The 23096-nt window shown below is 41.1% G+C and overlaps 1 protein-coding gene across 3 annotated transcripts; it reads left to right on the top strand.

The window, feature by feature from the left end:
- The first annotated feature begins 1848 nt into the window (after window positions 1-1848).
- Window positions 1849-22755, top strand: sh3bp2 (SH3-domain binding protein 2). 3 transcript variants are annotated; one of them, XM_036529413.1, is made up of 13 exons: window positions 1849-1901; window positions 13210-13349; window positions 13688-13790; window positions 16622-16739; window positions 17162-17229; window positions 18021-18106; window positions 18332-18403; window positions 18646-19294; window positions 19644-19755; window positions 20276-20331; window positions 20645-20720; window positions 21410-21469; window positions 21699-22755. In XM_036529413.1, exons 2-13 carry the CDS (start codon window positions 13214-13216, stop codon window positions 21834-21836), a joined length of 1674 nt encoding a protein of 557 aa, XP_036385306.1. In that variant the 5' UTR covers window positions 1849-1901; window positions 13210-13213; the 3' UTR covers window positions 21837-22755. The 3 variants fall into 3 exon arrangements, with proteins under 3 accessions (XP_036385306.1, XP_036385305.1, XP_036385303.1); XM_036529412.1 differs by lacking the exon at window positions 1849-1901 and adding an exon at window positions 6833-6996 and having other exon boundaries at window positions 19647-19755; XM_036529410.1 differs by lacking the exon at window positions 1849-1901 and adding an exon at window positions 6833-6996.
- The last annotated feature ends 341 nt before the right edge of the window (window positions 22756-23096 follow it).

The raw sequence follows: 23096 nt of genomic DNA, 5'->3' as shown, positions 1-23096 counted from the left end.
AGGTAGCGGTATTTCTTTATGCACTTACTGAGGGATGAAATATCTTACCAGGACAGTACTGGACACAGAGACCTTTGAAGCCAGGCTTGAAACACTTTAAGTAAAAGGCAAGCTGAGATGGGCTGAATGGCCTGTTCCCTTTATTGCATATTCTTATGCTCACATGGCGATGGCCTTTTTGAGCTGGACAACGGAATGTTTGGAAGGACTGCATGGTTGTCAGGTGCAACAAACACGGTACCAAAAAAGACTGCCACAACTACTGTATGTGCTTTGTGAATAGAGGACCCACTTGTGTTGAGCCATGTTGGCATTAATATGAAGGCCGGATGGCGGGAGGGGCAGAGGTGGGTGGACATCCTCTGGCTCTCTGCGTCATTTGCTGACTCATTCACTGTCCGCGATGTGTAACTGCAAAAACATCTCAATTATGTCAAATGCCACTTCACAAGTTTTTTTTTTTTTATTTCCTGACATTTGTATTATGTAGCAGACAAGCCTATTATGTCTGCTACAACTAATAACGAAGCATTCGTTTCCACTGGTGGAGAGAAACCGCAATGGACACATGACTGGCCTTACCGTATGTGCGTCAAAAAGGGGATGCCTGGGAAGCAAAGTTACACCCACCTGAGGTCTCTCACGGTTCATTGGTCCATTAGTAGACATCATGCTCCCCTACCTCCCCAGGGTCATACACACAGTACCTTGCTCTTCATGCTGAGTTGCCAACCATTCTAGCCCTCATAATTCTGAGCTCACCTCCAAGCACTGCACCTGCTGTTGGGGACTTAAAAAGCAAAATTAAGAGCTTTTCTGCATTTCAATGTATCTCACACTTGCCTGCCAGTATTTAAAGTTGTACTACCATGAATGCTCCCCAGGGAAATCAAATAACTACCAGGGGATCTGTCATTTGTGAATGGATGTGTGGGCCAGAACTACTGGTTTCAATAAATTAGTCATGCTCTTTGCCCCATTTTAGTTAGACTCAGATGGGCCAGAAGGCAGCTGTAATTTTTTCCTAAAATGGAACAAAAATTTCCCTGACACCTAAAAAAAGAATTCCTAGCAATGCTCAAAAGGAGTTGAAACATGAGTGCAAAGATCATCTATGCCTTGTTTACATTTGCTTAGTCATAGATTTCTACACTTGCTAGACATACTTAACCTGAATTACTTCATCAGATATACCGAGCGTTATAAATGCAAATCTTTCAATCAATCAGCCTCAATGTAGTAAGAAAACTAAGTTCTGAAATCTAAATAATAACACATGACTATCTTGCACAACACATCAGGCACATTAGCTTAGCTTCCAGTTAATCATCCTTAAAAGGAACATTCCCAGAAAGGCAAGCTGTCTCCACGTAAAGAAACATGCAGGCTCATGAACACTGTGCATTATGTACGACAAACGCCTTTTGTACCAAATATTCAAAGACATCTGATAATGACTTGCTTTTATTTGTCGCTCTGTGGGGCAATGGAATAGCAAATAATTCGTCTCTTTTTGGGGTTCTTTTTATTTCCATTACCTCTGTTGTTTTTTAATTTTTTTTTTTCATTTCTTTGAGCAATTTTCCTCCCCCTCACTCTTACCAGAAAACATTTGAATGTTCCTTAGTGAGTGGGTGACACTGGTTTGAGAGGTGATTCTGGTTGTGATGAGCCAGGTTGTCTAGCGAGAAGGGGGAAAAAAACAATCCACAGGAAAAAAAAAAAAAAAAAAACTCAGTACAATCTACAAAGCTGTTTCTGCAGCGTGCGGTGAGAAGGCTTGCAAGCTGGAAGTTGCAAAAAAAAAGTAAGTTTGTCTGAATGCTTCCTCTATAGCTCTGTGTGACAAGCAGCTTGTGTCAATTACACTGAAGTGCATTTACTGAGTATGAGTCAACATGGTAAGTTTCCCAGTATCTTTCACTTTCTTTCTCATATATTCATCCCTCATCTGGTAGTAAATAAAGGAAAATTTGGTGATTAGGAAGAATGGCAAGGATGGCATTAGAATCTGGGTATTTTCAGCATAGTTTTAAGGTTAACAAACAGCAGGGAGGCTGATATTTGTTGACAGAGAATGTCAGACAGTAAGTGGTAAAATGGGGGCAGTATGGCGACGCAGAGCTACAATCATTGCTTAATCGACTTTTATGGGATACGTGTTTTGTATTGATAGGTTTTTGCTTTTCACACACAAATGCTGATATTAGATCAGTAGGGGTGAACCTTTCTTTAAAAAGCAGTAACAATTTCAGTGTTGTCAAAGTCAGGTTTTGCTGCAAAATTAGGTCTCAATTAAGCAATCTGGGCTACCGATGGTGTCCTTTTGAACCGAGGGACCGGACTAAGGTTTCTCCTCTCAGTGTGATTCTGTCAGCTGAATTTTGTGTTCATGTGAATGAAGGAAGAGTTCTGTTGATATGTCACAAAGTCAAGGCACAGTCACAGTCAAGGCAGTTAGATTTCTTCCACGATAATTCTGCTTTCGTGTGAATTAGTAGAAAGGCACAATTTGACTAAAAAACTGTCATGTGTCTGCTAATATGACCTCTTTTTCCTACAGTGTATCTGTTTTGAATAACAAATCTTACCATACATTGGTCACCAGGGTTCTTGTTCAGCACTTGTCTAATCAGATGGACACTCCATAAAGGAATTTAGAAATTATAAATAACATTAAATTACTGTCATTTAGCAGATATTTTTATCCACACTGACTTACACAGGTTACAGTTTTATCCATTTATACAGCTAGATAGTTACTGTTACTGAGGCAATTGTGAGTTAAGCACCTTGGTAAAGGGTACAACAACAGTGTTGTAAAGGGAACCAGCAACCTTTCAGTTATATGCCTTGCTCCTTACCATTATGCCACAGTGCTGCCCAGAAAGAGTACATGATTAGATCTGTATGAACATATTTGCATATTTGTATATACTGAGTGCAAACATGCTGCAGCGTTTCTGCGCTGGCCATATTTGCACTGTTCTGTTCTTGTTATTTTTATTGATTTTCAGGCATTCATTTCGTCTTCTGTTGCGCGGAACCTCAGCGCAATGGGGCTGGTGGGGTCAACAATTTCCACATACATTATGCTGAGTCAGCAATTTCAATTTTAGCATGATGACTACTGTGCTTCTGTCAGCACTTTATGCCCTCTTTGTATGGCTGCACGGAACACTACAGCATTGACTGAGAGCTGATGCCTGACAAATTGCAGGATGTCCAAGAGCGGTGCGCGAGAAACCCCTGTTGACATACCCACTTTTGTCCCCGGCGGAACAGATCCAATTTGCTCTGTTGCCGTGGGCTTCATCATTAGGTCAGAATCTTTAAGCAAGTTTACCAGCCAGATAAACAGCATGATTGGTGGTCGGACGGTCTGGCCAAATACATGATTAGATGCTAGATGTACATTTTATAATGAATAAAAAGCTTCTATATAGAGTTCTATTCCATGAACTGGGGGTGGAAAAAGCAGAAACAGTAATCACTATGTATCGGTACTCAATACCTGTTGAAAGTCTGTTAATAACTGAAAGCAATGGTACTGTTTGTAGTCATTTCTAATTAAGTTTCATTTGTTTTCTCACATGCACACCTTTTGCTGAAACTGAGATCCACCTCACACAGTTTTCAGTTAAACTCCAGAAATTTGTCCAGAAATAAAGTTAAAGACCTTAAATAAGTGATAATAAATTATTAAACAGGACATTATGGTTAAACATAAATATAACCATAAATTATAGCTTGGTAACTCTGCAGCTGGTATAGAACATAACAGCTATGAAGGGAAACTGTTGATATAACAGCATAGTCCTAAATTGTCAGCTGGATTTTAATGTGTTCTAGAACACCATTATGACACTAAGTCGTGTGCCCCATTAGACTGTGAATGAGTTGTCTGTGCATGTGGCTTTGACCTCAGACCATGAGAATATAGCAGTAAATGGGAGGGTCTCAGTCAGTAGTCTTAAAAAAAGTGCAACAGTGAGGAAGTGGCCCGCTTGTCATTGCAAAGCACCGATTATCAGGGAGGGCAGCTTTTTTACAGACTCTCAATGGGTGAGTTGTCCTTTTGTTGTTATAACGCATGTCTTTAACACTCTCTTTATGAGCATCAACCCTACAGTGATGAAACATGATTGATCTACATCTGAACAATTCTGTCTTCTCATTATTGCTTGTCAGTAATGCTGCTTTTGCATTGTTGCACACAACACTGTGGTATGTTGCTCGGTGGTGATCTGATGACTTCAGGCCATACAGTGATCACGTATGTTTGGAGCCTGAATGAAGCCTTTCTGATTCTGTTATTTTGATACTAGCCTTGTAAGGGTATACAGTGTGAATAAACAACATGTGAATTTATCCCTTGCAACAACTTCAAGCGATGCACCAGCAAAACATTCACAATAGAAAGGAGGATGACATCATTGTACAATGAGCGTCTTTCACCCAATTCTTTAAACAGGAAGTGACTGCAATGCTTCTTTTTATACACTTAGCAGGAAAATAGACACATGATTATGTTTGGTTTAACCCTGTCCATGTGATTAATGTGGAGCAATATTTTTAACTCCCCGGGGACTGATTGAACTGATACACACATAAAGTGCATAAAAAACAGTGCATGCATGTGTAGGACACATCCATGAGTTTGTACTCTGTTCTGTGAGTGGGTAATCTGCTATTTTCACATGATTATGAGTTTGTGTTGTCTTTTGTAGGTAGACATGGCACATCAGAGAGTTAGAGTAAAGAAAAACAATGAATGGATTGGTACTGTATGTTTACTCTCACTATTTACAAGGTCAGCAAAGTTGATATTGTCAAACTGTTTAAATGAAAGACCCACTTTTTAAAATGCTGACTAATAAGCACAGACTTGTAAAAATAGATGGTTGCGCCTTATTGTGACTACCTCCTCCCACCAACTAGCATGGGTTTTGTCTTAAAGAAATGGAAGTATTTTTTTCCACTTGCATGTGTACTTGCTTGTCACAAAGCATTGCGGTCAGGGTACCCGTGTATGTGTTGATTGGATGTTGTTGCTTAAATGCCTCTCTCTTCACTCCTCCACGTCTTTCTGTCAAAATAGAATGGCTCTACATGTCTCAGAGAGTGAGGGTGTTGGGGTAGCAGTGAGGCGTGGGACTACAGAGCCTCATGGGAGTTCAGACGACCTCCTTCATAGGCAGCAGCTTTCTCCCCCGCCTTCATTTGCAAGTGCACAAAAGCAAAATGTGACTTCAAAGACTTGTAGCGTAGATGTTCCCTTTCTCCCCTAAATATGTCACGCTGTAACAAGACTCTCAGTGAAGCAAACTAAAAACAACAGCATAAGACTGAAAGATTTCATTCACAAATAGATACAGGAGTGATTAAACTTCTTTACACTCAAGTTTTTTTTTCAATCCACGTGAAATTGTAGTCAATGCAATTACAAACTTTGAAGCAAAGTAGATTTGTGCTCAAAATCATAAACTATTATGACCTATACTTAATGTATTGTTCTGTCTGGTCCTTTTTTGCCTTTTCACTCCTTTTTCAGACAATTTTTTGCAATCTGTGAATGTATGTTAGGCTCATCTCATCGCAACAACCTGTGCAGTCATTTGGCACCGGGCAGAGCGAGTGCAATCTGCCGATGCGCACGAATGCCAAATGGGACTATTTTTCACACTGCAAGTCCCACAGTGTGCCAGGAGGCAAATGCCAAATGCAGGACAGGTACATCTCCTCGATGTTGGACGAGCATCTCCTCCTATGCACCTGAACGAGCCACAGGGTGCAGAGAACAATGCGATAAGAGAACCATGGCTGATCTGTTCTGTTGCTGTGGGCTTCCAGATAACACAGCTGGGCTCAGACCTTCACCGTAGGGCTCAGCCTTCACTTGGAACAAATGTCTTAACTAACTGAGAATATACTGCAATGTACTGTAATATACTAAGAAATACTGCATGTTGCCCAGTCCAAGAATATATTGCAAATACATTTAAAATACATTAATACAAAGCAGAAATATATTGCAATATACTAAAATGGAAGAAATTGGTATGGTTTATATATATTGAATACAAAATATTTTTTTCTAAAATATATTCTCATTATATTACTTTTTGTATGGGGATGCAGAGGGCCCCAAGATGATCCTTTAAGAAATAAAACCCAGGGATAATGTCTCAGGGGCTACTGATGTGATGTGAGCTTGGTGCTGTCTTATGGGTTTGTTTTCAAATATATATTGACATTTTCCAACTCTTTTAAGCTCCAGCTATATAATCACTTTAAATTATGAAATGTAAATCTAATGGGCACAGATTTATGTACTCTTCAAGCAGGTCTATTTTTTCTGAGAGGAACAAATTGTCAGGTTGACGTATTAATTGTCATTTCAGTTTCATGTGTTGGTCAAGATACTAGAGACTAAGCAAAATGAAAATAGAGTTGCTAGAGAGCTGAGTACCGGGAAAAAGAAAGTAAGTTTGACAAACAGGCATGGGACGGGATGGGGGGAGTTTAACGAGCCCTTCACTGTCACTCAGTCAATGGCTGTCATCATATCCGATCATGTCGGTGATGACTGGCACGCTCTGGAAAGCCCCTCTCACGCTTGCCGGCCAGCTTGACGGCTCGGCGTTTTGACTGTAGCGCTGGGACGTCCAACCAGCAGCCTCTACTGAACAGGAAGTCGCTGCCGAGACACAAAGGCCAATGTGCTGTGGGGGGTGCTCATATAGAGCCTGGCGGAAATGACTCGTCACAAAGCGAATGTCGCAGGCCACAGACTCCCCTGCTTGCAGTGGTATCAGTAACGTCTCACACACAAGCCATTCATCCTCGCTTCCGTCTGTCTGCTCGCGGGTCCCAGAGATAACATGGTCGTGTGGACATCCCGTCATCCATGGCTGTATCAGTGAAAAAAAAGAAATCCTTCGCCCTCCCAAACCAGCAAAGTGTAAAAATGTGTTTCAAGGAGCGGGATATCATGTAAGTTTCCTTCCGTGTGTTGTCTCTGTCTTGGAGCTCTACAGAAATGGTGCCATTGTTGAGAAGAGGCTACTCTTACGGAGGAGGTAGAAAATGTGAAGAGCTTTATTGGTACTTTTGAATTAGCACATAATTGCGAGCCTCTTACAATGGCAACAGATTAGGCCTCAGAAGAAGCTGTACACTTGAGCAAACAGAAACAGCATGTAGGTATTTACAGTGCTCTCCGCAACTGTCAGTCCCGGCATCTATCTTTTCTGGTCATCTGCCGGTGATTGTGTTTATTAGATGTGGTCACAAAGCTTGCCATTCTGTTCCGAAGAGAACAATAGAAGGTTACATTGGGACATTGGTCAGTGCTGTGAACAGGAATGTACAGCAAAATTAGACTTACATCAGCAATGGTTGGAAATAAAAGTTTGACAAGGGTTTTTCTTACTTTACTCACTTACTGCTTTAGCTGAGTGTCTGAGTGTCTGTATTATTGATAATTGAGTGCCAATTAGTGGGTATATGTGGCATATACAGTAGCAGATGAACCCCTTTAATGAATAACATGAACATGAACATGAACTTGTGTCTGTTGTCATATAAATTGAGCAAGGAATTGGTGTCATGACCAGTACTGATGATAGGATTAGCAAATAAGTGTAATAGAGGTTTCACCACAGTTCCTTGGGATTACGTTCCACACTGTGTCCTCCCACCACCTGCTTTATTGTGGGTTTTGTCTCAGTGTGGACTACACAAGTGATGGTGTGTTGCGCATCACCTGGAATGCATCCTAATCCCACAGTGCTTTTATAAACATGCTCTGTTTTTGAATGAGGTAATACATAACAGCTTGGTGTTAACTTCATTATCCAAAGGGACCCACTGAAATCTGTCTATGAACATGACATTATTAATGTATAACTTGTTGGGCTTTGTAGTGGAGTTACAGACTCTAGAACCCCTGTGGGTCAACCTCGCTACAAGGAAATGTTTACTCGAGATTATAAAAAAAGGGCATGCTTATTGGCCTGTTTACATGATTAACTTCCCTTTTTTGTAAGATCAGTTTAAAGAGACATATACCTTTTAGTGGACATAGCCTAAAAACAAAGACAATGAACCAGCATAAATGCTGGTTCTGCATTTTGAAATTCAACCATTCCATTCACAGCTAACTCTTCCTGGCAATGTTGACTTGGATGCATTAGTGATGCATAAAAGAGACACAAATTCACAAATTTGGGACACATAATATAAAAATCCATGGCACACCTGACAATGGTAATAAGCACAATCCTAAAAAGACAAATCAATTCAATACTGTTTGTACTGCTACTTTCAAATTAAAGAAAGTGAGTGTCTGAATAATCTAATAAATTATTAAGTATTGTCTAGCACCGTAATGATGTGATTCTGATCAGGAATGCAGCAATTATTTTCTCCCAAGATTACTACAGATCATTTAAAAACAATAAACAAAGACAAATAACGTTGAATATGAACTAAGCTGATATTTTCACTCAAACACTGCAATATCAAGTTTTAAATTACTTATTACTACTATGCTCAGCTATTTTCTTCTTGTACAAAGTTCAGTGAAATCTATAATTATAGAATAACAGCTTCCTGTGGAGAGCCTGCACATATTAGGAAACAGGAAATGATGCAAGGGAAAAGCCAAGCTTGCCATACAAAGCAGAACTGCTCTCTGTAACTAGTCTGTTGAGGTTTTTACCTCAACCTCACAGCATAAACAGAAGAGGGAAATTCAAACTGTACCCATGGAAATATGAGGAAAAACAGGACAGGAAAAGAAGAGGCCCCAAATCTAAAACTGTTGGGTATTGTTTAGTTGGCTATACCGCATGGGGAACATACGTATATATGCAGTTTTAAGAAACTTCATTTAAGTGAATGCAATACAATAACAGGACTAGGAATATGTGAACTGGCTGAGTTTTAGAAGTTGTAAAAGTACTGGATATACATTTTAAGCAACCAGAATGACTTCAGTTTAAATGGATACAGCTTTTTTCCATTCTCATAACAAGTTAAATAGATAATAAGTCATATAAATGTCGTAAAAGTCATCCTGGAAGAGGAGACGTAATAATGTAATAATGTAATGCAGGTGATGAGAACCTTGCACTTATGTAGCAATGCCAGACATCCCAGACAAGTTATGAGTGGTCAGTCTCAACCATCTTCATCAATATTCAACCCTAACAGCAAGTCTGGCTGATCTGATTGGTGCATTTTGAAGATGGCATGCTGTTGCCATCTAATTAAGCCTGTTGGGGGCATGCCTGCTGCCTCTATGAGGGTCAGAGGTATAGGGAATAATCCCACAGTCAGGAAGTAAGTTTCTGTTTTTTTTTTCCAAATTGGCCAGAGTTTTTTGGTTTTTTGATTTCCTCTGGAAAATGCTTTGTGCAGTACTTTGTGGCAATCTAAATTATCAAATGCACTAAAACAAATAATATTTGATTGGTTGATATGGGTAGAGGCTACACTGCTCAGAGAGGTGACTTCTGGAAAGCTAAGAACAAGAAATTAAAACAGAAATTCAAATAGATTTAGCACAAAAAAGGAAATTTCCAGGAAGCTGATGATGTGGTGAAGACAGCACATTGCTCAATCAAAGCGTGCAGGCAGAGTGTCCAGTCAGTTGTCAAAGCACTGATCTCATTGGCCTCAACTTAGTTGTGTGGGGTTCACAAGCTTCATATTTTCTGATGTTATACGGAATATTGCATATTATTCCGGTAGTTGTTTTCTACCATTTATACCATGTACGTAATACTAATGCTGAACTGAAGTTTCTGAACATGCTTTTTGCCATTGTGTTGATTACTGTCTTGTGTGATTACTTTCACTCACCATGTATATGTACTGTGTAATACGCTGAACGTCAGTCAATTTCACAGGCTTGAAATGTCTCCTTGTACGTGGGTATTCTGCGTGGGAATTCCCCCACCTCCACTCTTTCATGTGTGCTAAGGAAGTGTAAACAGTTGGAGGCTCAGCGGGTTATTTTGGAGTGGCATCAGGAAATGGCTTCAATGAAGACGGCATGTTGTTAACCACTCCTATTTACATTTCAGTTCCTGCTAAGCATCACTTCCCCCTTTTTGATTGACAAACCTCACTTTAGTGACGTTTAATTCAACAGTAGTTTCACAGAAATCAGGCAGTTTCCCAACAGATCTTTTTGCTGGTGCTTTTGAGGATTGGCATAGATTAGGGTTCTGTTTTGTTATTCAATAAATCCTGAACAATTAAGTAAGAGGAATTGGATGAAAAATGAGAAGTAATTTCAGGATCAAGAGGTGAGAACAGCCATCTGGAATATTTATGTAATTGTTTAGGTTTTGTCCCTTTACCTCTATACTGTAAGGCTGATACTGGTAGCAATAGACAGTCTGTTGCAGTCATACCTTAAAACAGAATGGGAGAATCATCATGTTTTACACCCTTGTACAGTTGTGAGTTATGTCTCTGATCGTTATCCTTACCAATCTACGTGAAACTGGACAGTAAATAAAAATGCTACCAGTATATTGGAAAATATTTGTTCAGACAAAGAGTTGGGAAAAAATGCTTAGTACACAACATCAGGGTACATCAGGGTGGTGATCCTGCTATTTTGATGGAAGCTGGCATCTAATGTTTCAGCTGTTTGCTCAAAGAAATGTTGTGATAGTTGCTATAGTTGATCTTCCATATATTGCTAATAATAACGCCGGTGTCAGTGTGTGGCAAGAGTAGCAGTACTGATGTAATGAAATGTAAACACAACTGGATGGGTCCTTGCTTAGTTCTTTTTTATTGAAGTAGACTGTGCTTTAATTTCAGCCTATGGGTTAAAAGCAGTGGGAGGGACACAGCAAAAGTCCCAAAGTAACCACCTCTTTGATGAAGATTGTTTGACGAAATGCTTAATCGTAAGAATCATCTTGATCTGAAAACATTGAGCATGGATCTTTTATGAATGTAGTCTCTCATGGTTTGAAGGTCTTGAAAAAAGTGACATAAATGTCTTTGCTGGAGCTGAGAATGCATCACAGTGTATCATCTGTGAGTAGAGAGATGCTTTGTATTTTGTGGGGCAGATGAACCACAGTCATTTTTTAACCACTCTGAGAGCAAACTTGGCTCCCTTATGGATTTTATATTGGATCATGGGTTTTTTAAATAAAAATTGTTCTCATTCCAATACTAGCACATCTTTTTTGAATTTTGACTGCTTGGGAGAAAATTCACTCCCCATAGTTTCACACTGTACTGTAAGCCATGACATGTAGTGTTCATTCTGAAAAGCGTTTTCAGACCCTCAGTGTTGCCTCCGTTTAGTGGCTGTAGCAAACTAAAGTATTCATCAGAGAGCAAGCGTAGCAGAGCTAAAGGTTGTAATTTATAAGCCCTGTGTAACGGCTATAAGGTAGCCGGTAGAAGAGCACTTTTGGTGTGTGATGCCTCTCCCTGAGACTTAGCTAGCGTCATTGTCCATGGAGCTAAGGGCAAATTGACTTTAGCTCAACTTGTAACGCTTTGGTGTTCGGGGTGAGTTGTGCGGCAAGAACTTAGGCTAGAACCTCACTCCAAAAGGTACGGACCTCTTTCACCTTTGTTATACAAACACACCATGGGAGTGTGGGGAGGGGGCTGTGTTGAGGCCAAGGAGAATGCAGGCAGGTGAGAAAATCCATGCAGATGGAAAGTGTGTGAGTATCTGTGTGACGTCCAAGTTTGGCCTTGAGAAGGGCGCAAGTTTCCGAGCGAAGCGGAGAGCGAAAACCACACAGCCTGAACATAGTGTGCATCACTGCTTGCAAAAATTGCTGCCTCTCATATATCTCTCAGAATGCATATGGGCTTCCTTTTTGCTGTGGCGATCATCTTTAAACTCTGTTTCAGTGACCTGGGAGTAAATCACTAAGGTGGAAGTGCCCTTCCTTTGCACTGTCTGACACCCCAGAGCCTCCTGACGCAAATACCTAGAAGGGGGTGGGCACATGAATGTCCGGCTTATCTCTCTTTTGCCTGCTCCCTGATGGAAACAACTGAAACTTCAAAAGTCAGTGGTTGTTCAGATAAAGACTGCTATGATCTTTTTAAATCCTTGAAAGGAGAGGTCAGGGAAAGGCCGCTACCACCTTCATGTCGCTGCTGTGTCTGAAACACACAAAGCAGCACTTTTTTTGCTCCAACTGCAATCCCACAGAGATGCATGAAAGCGCTACAGCATTTGCAGAAACTCTACAGTCACTGATTCATGTAGCAGAAAATACCATGCCATTCTGCTTTTCTGCCAAAGTCCCTTTTTGCCCCCATTGGAAAGTAAAATTACCCCCTCATTGTGGGACGATGCAGACTGCCCGCGCCTGATTTCCATTCCTCTCGGTCAGAGCTCTCCAATTCGGCTCAGTTTGTGCTGTCCATTTATACTGAAGACAGCGGCTTTCATCCTTTGGCATCGTGCTATCCGTCTGCTCCACCCTAGACCGGTTTGTGAAATCAGCTCTTTTTATTTCTGTCATTGGTTTACTTCTCCCCGTGCAGCTGGAGGCAGCCGGGATCGCTGTCCCTCCCCAGCAGACTGCATCCATCCTGGAGGTACAGCAGCAGGGGCAGGAAGGAGAGGGCTAGGAGTGCAATCAACAGCTCAAAGAGGCAAAGCACATTCCAGGGGAAACGTCTCGCTTCCTGCCTGCCCAGCCCGTCCCGTCTAGGGTCAAGGTTTCGGTTGAGGTTTTCGATAATGCAGGAACTTCTGTGTGGTCTGTGAGCTCATTTTTTTCTCTTGCTGAGAAATTATGCTGTGTGGTTATGAGCACCACAAGTTCAATTTCCACTTAGACCACATTGTCATAGGTCGAGTCAAGCGTCTTTAAAACTGGGCCAGTTTCTGGTCACTTGGATATAACCTTAGTTAACATACATGCAGTGGTTACTTCTGTATGCCTGTGCTTGGGGGGGGGGGGGGGGGGACTCTAAGTACTTTCAGTTCATATTGAAGCTTAAGCTAGAATCCAGCTGTGCAAATGAGACAGAATCAGAGGCAGTACTGGAAATGTTATGAGTCACTCTGGTCATCTTTGTTAAGCAAACATGAATTGGACAGTGAATTCATAGAGGCGGGTGTGTCTGATCCCTGGCATCGCTGAGCCTCAGACTGGCAGACTAGCGGGTGACCTTTTGGCTTTCCTCTCTCCCCAGAAACATGGCCTCCGCAGAGATACCCTGGCCTGTCCCAATGAGAGCGATTGGGGCCCAGAACCTCCTGACAATGCCAGGGGGGGTGTCCCAGTCGGGATACCTCCACAAGAAAGGAGGCAGTCAGTTCAGCCTGTTGAAGTGTGAGTAACTACATTTAGTGAAATCGGATGAATCCACTTCAGTATTATAGCCAAAGGTTTAACATACAAATCCACATTGACTTGAAAAAGCTGTTAATGTTATTGTTGATAGCACAGATTTCTCACTTCAAAAGTCTAAATGGCAATTCCTGATATTGTACTCACAGCCTTTGTTCTTAAGGTTCTCATGATCCAATTGCTTCAATTATTTAAACAGCCCTTTCACAGTTTCTTACTTCTGTTTGGAAATGGTTCTGCCTTAAAAAAAAAGAATAACATCCTGGAGTAGCATTACCCCGTTGCATATCTTCTAATGCAGCTTTATGCTGATCCAACAGGGCCTCTGAGATTCGTCATCCTCCACAAGGGCTGTGTGTACTATTTCAAGAGCAGTACCTCCCCCACACCACAGGGGGCATTCTCCCTCATGGGCTACAACAGGTCAGTATCTGTCAACTAATTCATGTGCTCTCACCCTTCCCTCCTTCAACCCTGTGAACCGTTTGATATTGTTGATTTGGGGTGACGTTCAACATAACCACTATGCTAATAACAGTGATGCTGGTGATTCACATATTACTGTTGGTAATTTATACTGCATCTAACTTTATGTTCTTATTTGTACTGCATCGCAGCATTCATGTGTAATCCCTGCAAAATTTCTGTTTGCTTCGACTGAGTTTTAGAACAGTTCACAGTTGTTTCCCTTAATTTTTGAATACTTATGCCGTGCTAATTCTTGATCATGTAGACATTTAAATTATCCACAAGAAACATTCTCCTGCTCTCTGACTAGCCCAGCAGCCAAAGGCTTTGAACTATGTCTGCTCAAACCTAACTCACTTAGCAGACCACATTACTTCCTTAGTTGACTCCCTAGTAAGCTACAATTGTCTACTGGCCTCAATGCAAGGATTTTATATTGACATCCACAAAATAAAATGCAGTAAATGTTCCTCAGATTTCTTTCATTTAGCCTCATGAGGCACAGAAACAGCTAATTTGAGGCTATTTACACAGCAAAGGTATGCATAGCACAGCCTGTACTTGAAATATACTGTAAATGCTAGCAAGAGTTTCATACACGTGCAATGTAATGTCCTAATTTAAGCCACATGCCTCTCTTTTAAGGCTGTCTAGGTATGACTGTGGACCACATCCTGTCTTATAGGACAGCTGCATTCACACAGCAATTGTCCTTTAGGGGTCTTTGGGTTTCAATTACAAGACCTAGCAAACATCTTCAGATGTTGGTTTGTAAAGTTATATCAGGTCACGATTGCAAAAGCAGCAGAAAACCACTCATAAGATGTTTTTTGTTTTTTTTGTCTTAAGTACTGTCTGAAGTATTTTGTATATTTTACTTTGACTACTTTTAAACAAACAGAATAAAAAATGCAATCTTCATTGTCTTTCTCTATCATACATACACACAAATAACCAAGAACCTTTTCTGAAATCTGTCCTTAAAGTTTCTCTCTTGCTTGGCTTCACGTGGCATTGCCTGTATCTGTAATTACTGAGTATGCTACCATGCCCCGCTCTGGTGGTATATAAATAGTTCCTTAATAAGGCAGCTCTCTGGGACACTGAAGGCGAGCCAGACCAACATAACTTATCAGTCATCTCATGAGCCCTTATTCTGGAGGAAATAGGAGGCGGGTTTAAATGTTACTGTAAGAGCAATTTTGCTATTATTGTAATAATTAAAATTATCCTCTACGCAATCAAGATTTTTATCACCTTATCTTAGGGACTTTTAAACCAAACTCCAATTTTGTGAGCTCACTCTGGGGACAGGTTTCAGAGTGTTGAGATTAAGAAAGCAATTTGGTGTATGGGCATTATATTTTCACACTTTCAGATTTTTTTTTCCAATGTGTGCAACCTATATTTGATATAAATGTATAATCAATGTTTCTGACATATGTTGTAGTATATTGTAGTTATGTCTATGTGTAATAAAAATTGAGCTAGAGACCTTGTTTGAGCATATTATGAACATAATACAAATGGAACAGTCAGTAAAAACCACATAAAACAAGTTACACAGAATGAGGGTTTTGAGACACTTTCACATATATGCACAATAACCCTCCGTTCCCCACTGTTTGGGCCTCGTGCACAAATACTGATGTAAAACGTCAGCCAATCAGAGGCATGCAATTTCTGACCCTCTTCTGAGGAGAGGGCTTTGCAACCAGGTTCTGCAGAATGCACAGTCTGCACCCCTTACAGTAGATTGGGGGGGGGCTTGTGAGGTATGTTTTTCAGACCCTCAAATAGGTTAATCGAAGACACAGCTGTTCTGCAATTACACTCCTGCAGGTCCACTGCCCTTTGCCTTCTTCATTCAGCATGAATGTATTACGTTTTAAGTTTGAAAAATACCCAGTTTTGCGTAAGAAATAAGTAAATATTCATTTAGTCAATCTGCTTTCAGTGGTGTTGGATGTGTTAGCTATTGTTTCCACTGTGGGCCTGTTTGCATGGTTTTCTACACTACTAACGTGCATGTCACTTTCACCACGTGTCTCTCACCTGATATTGGTTCAAAGGTGTGCAATGAGTGTTCAAAATTCTGTATGTAGAATTCTGGAAAGATTAGTGCTGTAATTTACTGCTGACTTTTAGCAGCGCTACACTGACCAATCAGGTCTCCAAGACTCTGGTATAGTAGTCCTCCACTTTATGTAATACATGTGTTGCTAATGCACATTGACTTCTTTGCAGCTCAATTCCAGCATCAAGGTTGATGTTATAGATATATTTAAGAGACTGCCAGACCTTTTTGCTTAAACCTTCATGTTTAAACAAGCTTGTCGTTTTTTCAAGTTTAACCCCCTACTGAAATAAAAGCTTGTCGTCGGCCAGCAATCTATTTCTACACCTCCTGGCCACAACCACAAATTAATACCAATTAGGAAACTGAGTAAAATTAAAAGCCACTTTCTCTACCTGTTTCTACTGGCCTGTTAAATGTGGTTGCTATTCTTGTGTAACCACACTGTGTGAACTTGACCATAGTATCAGAAAAGTGATGTGTGAATGTACCATTAGGAGGTCTTGATCGTACTGCTAGAATGCTGCTTTGTGCGCACAACAAAATATTTATTTGGTATGTGTAGAAAATATCTGAAATTTTGGGCTATATCAGGTTATACTAAATATGGTTTTCATTCTCATCCATTTTGTTGTCAGACTCACACTTCCTGAATGTACATCTGGGTTGACTGATTTGCTCTGTTCTCTCTCTGCTGATTGGCTGACAGGGTGATGAGGGCAGCAGAGGAGACCACCTCCAGCAATGTCTTCCCTTTCAAGATTGTCCACTTCAGTAAGAAACACCGTACCTGGTACTTCTCTGCTGCTTGTGAGGAGGAGAGAAAGGTGAGAGATCTATGAGTATGACGCACAGACCTGGTCACATGACATCAGCCACAAGGATTTAGAGGTTAACTGCATGACTTATCAAAGATTATCACAGTTTTCGGGAGGGGGGGGGGGTGTTATCGCAGTGTATCAAATAGACATGAATACAGAGATTACAACAACAAATGCTGCTATCATGACCTTTGATCCAAATGGACTGAAATAGTTTTTTTGCTCCAACTGAACTGTATGTTCAGCAACAAACAGAAATTGGATGCTAAAAAAGGCTCTCACAAGCCATAGAGACAGCTGCTGTATTTAAACCCACAAATAAAACATTCACTTTAAAAAAAGTGGACATGCCTCAGGCTATGAACTATTCTAGTGTAAATCCAAACCCAGATGGTGTTGTAACAATTTGTGATTCCTGATTTCAACAGACATGGATGCTTCATCTGAGAAAAGAAATCGACTTCTACCATGACAGGAAGGATTCACAAGTGCAAAGGTGGGGTCATTTTTTCATTAATTTATCTTTCAAACATCACCACTAACTAATTTTATTATGAACAGTTTCATTAAAATCTGGTAAAAGATTAAAAACAACCGGAAATGGTACAACAAAATTCTGCATGCCAGATTCATACTATTTTGTTATAATATGAAGTTATACATGTCATAAGCAGACTTCTTTAACTGCATGTTTAACTGCATGTTTCTAATTCAAGCTCTTCCTTCCCATATTTGTAGTTTCTCACAAAGTGATGTCAGATACAGCCTCCTTCCTCTTTCTCATAAACTATGGCAGTTATTTACACTGCACATAGGATGTATAGCATAAGGAATTTCTGTTCCATGTATGTAAAAATTAGAGCTCTATTCCTTCTCCCGGCAATAAGCTCTAACATTTCCTTTGAGTGAGCATTTTAAACAAGTGGCACTTTTTGGTCCACAAACAACATTGTTAGTGTGACTATGACAGAAAATAAGCAAGAGACATTGTATAAGAAACAAAACATGGAAATATTTGTTTTAATTTGTTATTCAAAGGTAGGAAGCTCCTAGAGGCCTAGAGGCCTTGGCCCTATACATTGGAGATGTAGGTTTCAAAAAGGATGAATAGATAAGATATGATCTTGTAATTTAACCACTGCCTCAGTTTTGTTTTGCATAGGAAACAAATTACAAGAAGTCCTGAAACAGTCAATGAGTACAGTCATCAGAACCTCTGTGTTTGTGAAATGAGTGCTTTTTCATCACAAAAGCACAGCTTCATCATGCTCCTTATTATTGTTTCAGTGATTCAGACTCTGACGCAGACAGTTTTTACGGGTCCATAGAACGCCCCCTGGAAATCAGCTATTCCCCTGACACCCCAGAAGATGGTAAGAAAAATACATCATACATCAGGAGGGCGCTTTGGGCAATGTTTTTTTTTAAATGAGCAAATTTTTTTTTAACTATTTATTTATTCTATTCTGAGACTGTACAACATGTGTCTGTACATTCACTGCTGCACAGTAAATCATGACTACACTGACTACACCTGCTGTGTTTATTAATTTATCAATGAATGTATTTAATAACTGATATATTTGCCAATTGTTTAGATTATGTTGTTGAAGAGGAAGACGATGAGGATGAAGACTACTTGAAGCCAGATGGGTCACCAACTTCTACAGGTAACCCAGATCAGTGTACTGTAAACACGATAGTTGTGTGATATCTGTCACAGTCTGTCCACACTCACCAAACTGTCATAGTTGTTCTAACGCTCATGGTCACGTGTCAGAGGAGTCAAAGTTGTTTATATATTGCCTCTATTGACGATTACTGGACTTCCTGTTTTTGATTTACAGTAATGCCCATTTTTGACACAATTGTATTTCATTGTATTTCAATATTTATTCAATTTGTTTTTCAGATCGGCCCACTGTGCCCCCTCCGGCCTATCCGCCTCCCCCCGTCCCAGTGCAACCAAATAAATCCCAGAGGAGACATGACTCTTCACTTGTATTCTCCAAAGGTCCCCCACCCCCTGTACCCCCTGCCCCAACCAAGAGTCCTCCAGAACCATTCCCCAAAAAGCCACCACCATCACTCCCCCCACTCATGGAAAGTGGGGGTAGCAAGGCAGGGTTCAGGGAGTTGCCGAACAAAGGCCCTCCCCCTCCCTTGCCGTTCGCCCCTCACTTACAGAAGCCCACCCCAGAGAAATCTCTCCGTGCACCCAAAAGCCCAACGCCCCTACCCGCAGCAATCGGCGTTAAAAAACCACCCGTGTCCACCATGCCCTCTAGTGCAGGGAAGGAAGGGAAGCCCCCCCCGGGGGGTGTGGCCGTGCAGAAACCTGCCACCCTGCCCATCTGCACTGACCTGGAGAAGAAGTTGGTTTTGAGTGCCATTGGGAAACCCAGCCTACCACCCGTGCCGATCCATCGGAACAAGACACACAACGAGCCAACACAGGCCCTGCCCGGCATACCCAAGCCCACTGAGTACAAGCCATCCCTGGTACCCAAGCCCCCACTGCCCTTTACAGCCAAGCCTAAACCCAAGGGGTCTTCCCTCCAGTAAGTGTCCTCTTTCAGTAGCCCCCTTTCCATGTCCTCCATACGGGCTCCATTCAGATATTAGACTCATACATGGGACTGTTTGACAAAATAACACAGCTAAAACAATCAATCAAATTAATATTTGTGACATAAGTCAGAGTCAATGTTGTTTGCACAGTGGACAGTTTGCAAATACACAGAGGACTTTTGGTAAGAATGCACTGAGAATTTTTTCCCAGTCCAGAAAAAAACACCTTGCATGATTTAGTTAAATAATAGGATTACAGATCAACTGAAATTACTGTTTTGTACAACAGAGTGGATAAAGTTTCCAGACAATAGCCCCCTTATGTGCTCTTTTCCTCAGAAGATCATCTCCTGATGGACAGAGTTTCCGCTCCTCTCCAGATGAGATCCCTACACACCTACGGAATAAAAACGCGCTCAAGGACAACGACTCTGACGACGACTACGAAAACGTACGTGAGCGTGTTTCCACGCAGAACCGTAACACTGAATCTCCAGACACGCCGGAAGCTGTGCAGAGAGGAAGTAGCCCTTTCCAGTAGTAGTGCTTTGACGACTCTGTCACTGGTCACTTCCCGACATCGCAGGCGGTGTAACACCTCCCTGCACATGCGGCATGCTGTTTCCACGTCCGTGCATGGGCAGTGTGTTCACACCAAAGTCTCACTTCAGCCTGCCGAATCGAAACTATCAGATGCGCAGCTGCCTGGAGCTGCAAAGTCACCAATTTGCTTTGCCTCTGCCTGAATTGTCATGCTGTAAAATCTATGTACACACTCATGTAACGCTGCCAAAACACAACTCAAAACACAACACAACTCACAGCATGTTTAATACCAAAATCAGAAGAACAGAAGAACACTGATTTTTTTTTTTGCATTAACCCAAGTGCTAAATTGAGATTCATATCATTGCATGTACACTACAGTCGTGAAAAATGAACCTCACGCTCTTGTTTTTCTCTCTCTGCAGGTGCAGTTGCCGGATTCTGTGTTCATTGACACAACAGAAACCAGCAATGTTGAAAGGTAAGATGCGATTCTTTGCTCTATACTACCTCCAATCTACCCACTAAACATAGATTCACTTACATGTTGGTTTAGAGTTTGTTTTCTTGTATCACTCCCTCTGGCAAAATGCATCAGCAGATGTGGCCTAACGTATCTGTGACAAGTGTCGTGCTTGTTCTTAGTAATTTGATTTTTTGCGTTTTCTGCCCTCTAGTGCCATTTTAAGGAACTTATCCCAGAGTGACCAGTGTTGCAAGCTCGTGTCCTATATCTTCATGCACTACCATATTTGAGATAATCTTATAAAATCATTGATGTTGTGTAATTGCAGGTTATTTAAAGAATCAGCCAAATCTCCCCAAGATGGCCTGTACGGCATTAGAAACTCTGGGACAAAGACATCAAAGGTAAAGCCACTGTTGTTCATTCAATTTGAATGCATACACGTCTGTTCTTTTGTGCTGGAAGTTGCTCTGGGTAACAGCGTTGGCTAAATGAATGTAACATAATATAAATGTAATGCAACAACCAGCACCTGTTCCTCTGTTTGGTTGTAGGTGCAGGCACAAAGGATATATACTATATAAACTGTTTTCACAGATTACAGCAGCATCTAGAGTTTCACAGAAATGCACATAATAGAATTCCTAATATGGTTGATAGATGGAACATACTAGAAGCAATTCTTTCACAAATTTCTATTATTACTATTGTGACACATGTAGCTGGGTTTAGGCTTTGTTGATCATTGAGAGTTATTCTTACATGACTTTATTTATTGGCTCAGGAGTTTTGCCTAACAGATGTCCTTATGCAGAGAACCTAACTAACTAACTTACCTTTAAAAAGGTTCCATTTAAAAGTTTTGTAAGGTTCCATAGGTTACAGAATGGGTACACATCCCGTTCTCTTACCTAATTACAGGTACTGATTTATATTGGTGTAGCCACATTTAAAGATAAAACACCAGTGTGTTATAAGGGTTTTCTTGGGATGTCCACAATCTGTAGTTCTAACCACTACACTGCAACAGCAGCCTTTGTGACATAATGTGCTGAAGAGGTGTAAATGCTTGAATTTTGCTCTGTTAACACAGGTCCTGGTGGTGTGGGATGTCAGTTTGAACAAGGCCAGAAACTACAGACTGTTTGAGGAGGTCAGTGTCACATGACAGGTTGCACTGTAAATTATGTCTGGTTTGGTGGAGGAACAGTAGGACACAACCAAATACAATCTGTCCAAGACAGAAATGAGATGTCTGTTAATATTAATTAAATTACATTGTTGTCAGCTCTGCTTCTAAAATGGAACCCTACACAGACATCTGAATCACATTAATGCCGCCTTTCCCTTCTGAGGTTAACTCTTGCCGCTATGTCCCCCAGGATTCTAGAATCTTCTTGGAGTCGGAGCTCACCTTCCCATCGCTGTCAGCCCTAGTGGAATATTACCACAGTCACCCTCTCCCCAACCATGGCTCCCTCTGCCTTCAGAAACCCTATGGCTACACTGCCCCCAGGTGACCACACCTGGAATGGCTCCTGGATGAATCTGCCCCAACATCATGGGGTCTGACCACGATGCTGCAGCGGTCGAGCGTTCAACTGCTCTCCATCTACACAATGCTACCACTTGCAACACTCGTGATTCCTTTGCGAGGCTGAACACTAGGCGAAGACACCAGAAGCACAAGCAGGATTCAACAAGGCCGGGTCCCCAAACCCTTCCCTGTCAGGGTGCGCATGCGTACCTGCCAGGCGAGAACTTGAGCTGTGGGGGAGGGGGGTGGTTAGCACTGAAGCAAAGGCTCTGATTGAGATGAGAGAGCAGAGCACCCCCAGGACTGCTCTCCTGATGTTCCTGGCTAACCTCTGTAATACAGAGAGACATTCCCCGCGCGGCCCCCGTGGAGATTCACAGAGCGTCTCAAAGCAATGGGAAACAGTCTCGACAGTGAACACAAGGATACTTCTCATGTGGAAAACTTCAGATGTAAGGACTCCAGGGAGAAAAGTTCAGCTGAGGCTACTGAAAGTAAGAAAAAGCCGAAAGTCTTCACATGAAGATGGCTGGAGCCATCATGTGAAATCCGAGGATGGAACGTCTGATCAGAAGCAATTGCGCTACAGCAAAAGGGACAGTCAATTACTACAGTAAATATACAAAATAGATTCCCCTATTTGATGAGTAAAGTATGCTTTGTTCTATCTTTGAGGAGTCAAAATATGCTCAAACAGTTTTTAAGCATGGTAAAAGGTCTCCATCCAGGCTTAAGTCCCACAGAGCGGTGCTACAGAAGACAAACATATCACTTACAAACATACAAACACATCACAGTATTACTTCCTAAGTTGGGTTTGGCTGTGAAGAGACAATAGCATACAAACTCAGATAAAGCTGCAACATAACTTACAAAAAGTATATACAGTATATATAATACATTTTAATACATGCAAAAATATCATTTAATAAAAAAGTATTCCATACATGTATATAAATTTACTGTAATGTCATAAAACATAGATTGGGAGCAATGGTTCAGTACATTCTACAAAATATTAGAATGCATTCTACCCAACATGACATATGCAAGTGTAAATAATGACATTTGAACTAAAGAAAAATGCTGAGGTTTGCAATATTATTTAATATATTACTTTTTGTAAGGGTACTCTCAATCCTCAAGGTTACACTGGTTTACTAAGCAGTATGGCATGTATATGCTATGATATGCTAAAGGTTTGTCTCAGGCCTATGTCAAAAATGGTTTGGTTGAGTATGTC

This window comes from Megalops cyprinoides, chromosome 5 (assembly GCF_013368585.1).
Source record: "Megalops cyprinoides isolate fMegCyp1 chromosome 5, fMegCyp1.pri, whole genome shotgun sequence".
In the NCBI taxonomy this organism is placed as follows: domain Eukaryota; kingdom Metazoa; phylum Chordata; class Actinopteri; order Elopiformes; family Megalopidae; genus Megalops; species Megalops cyprinoides.
The sequence above is the reverse complement of the archived record's forward strand: the minus strand, read 5'-3'. Positions and strand labels throughout refer to the sequence as shown.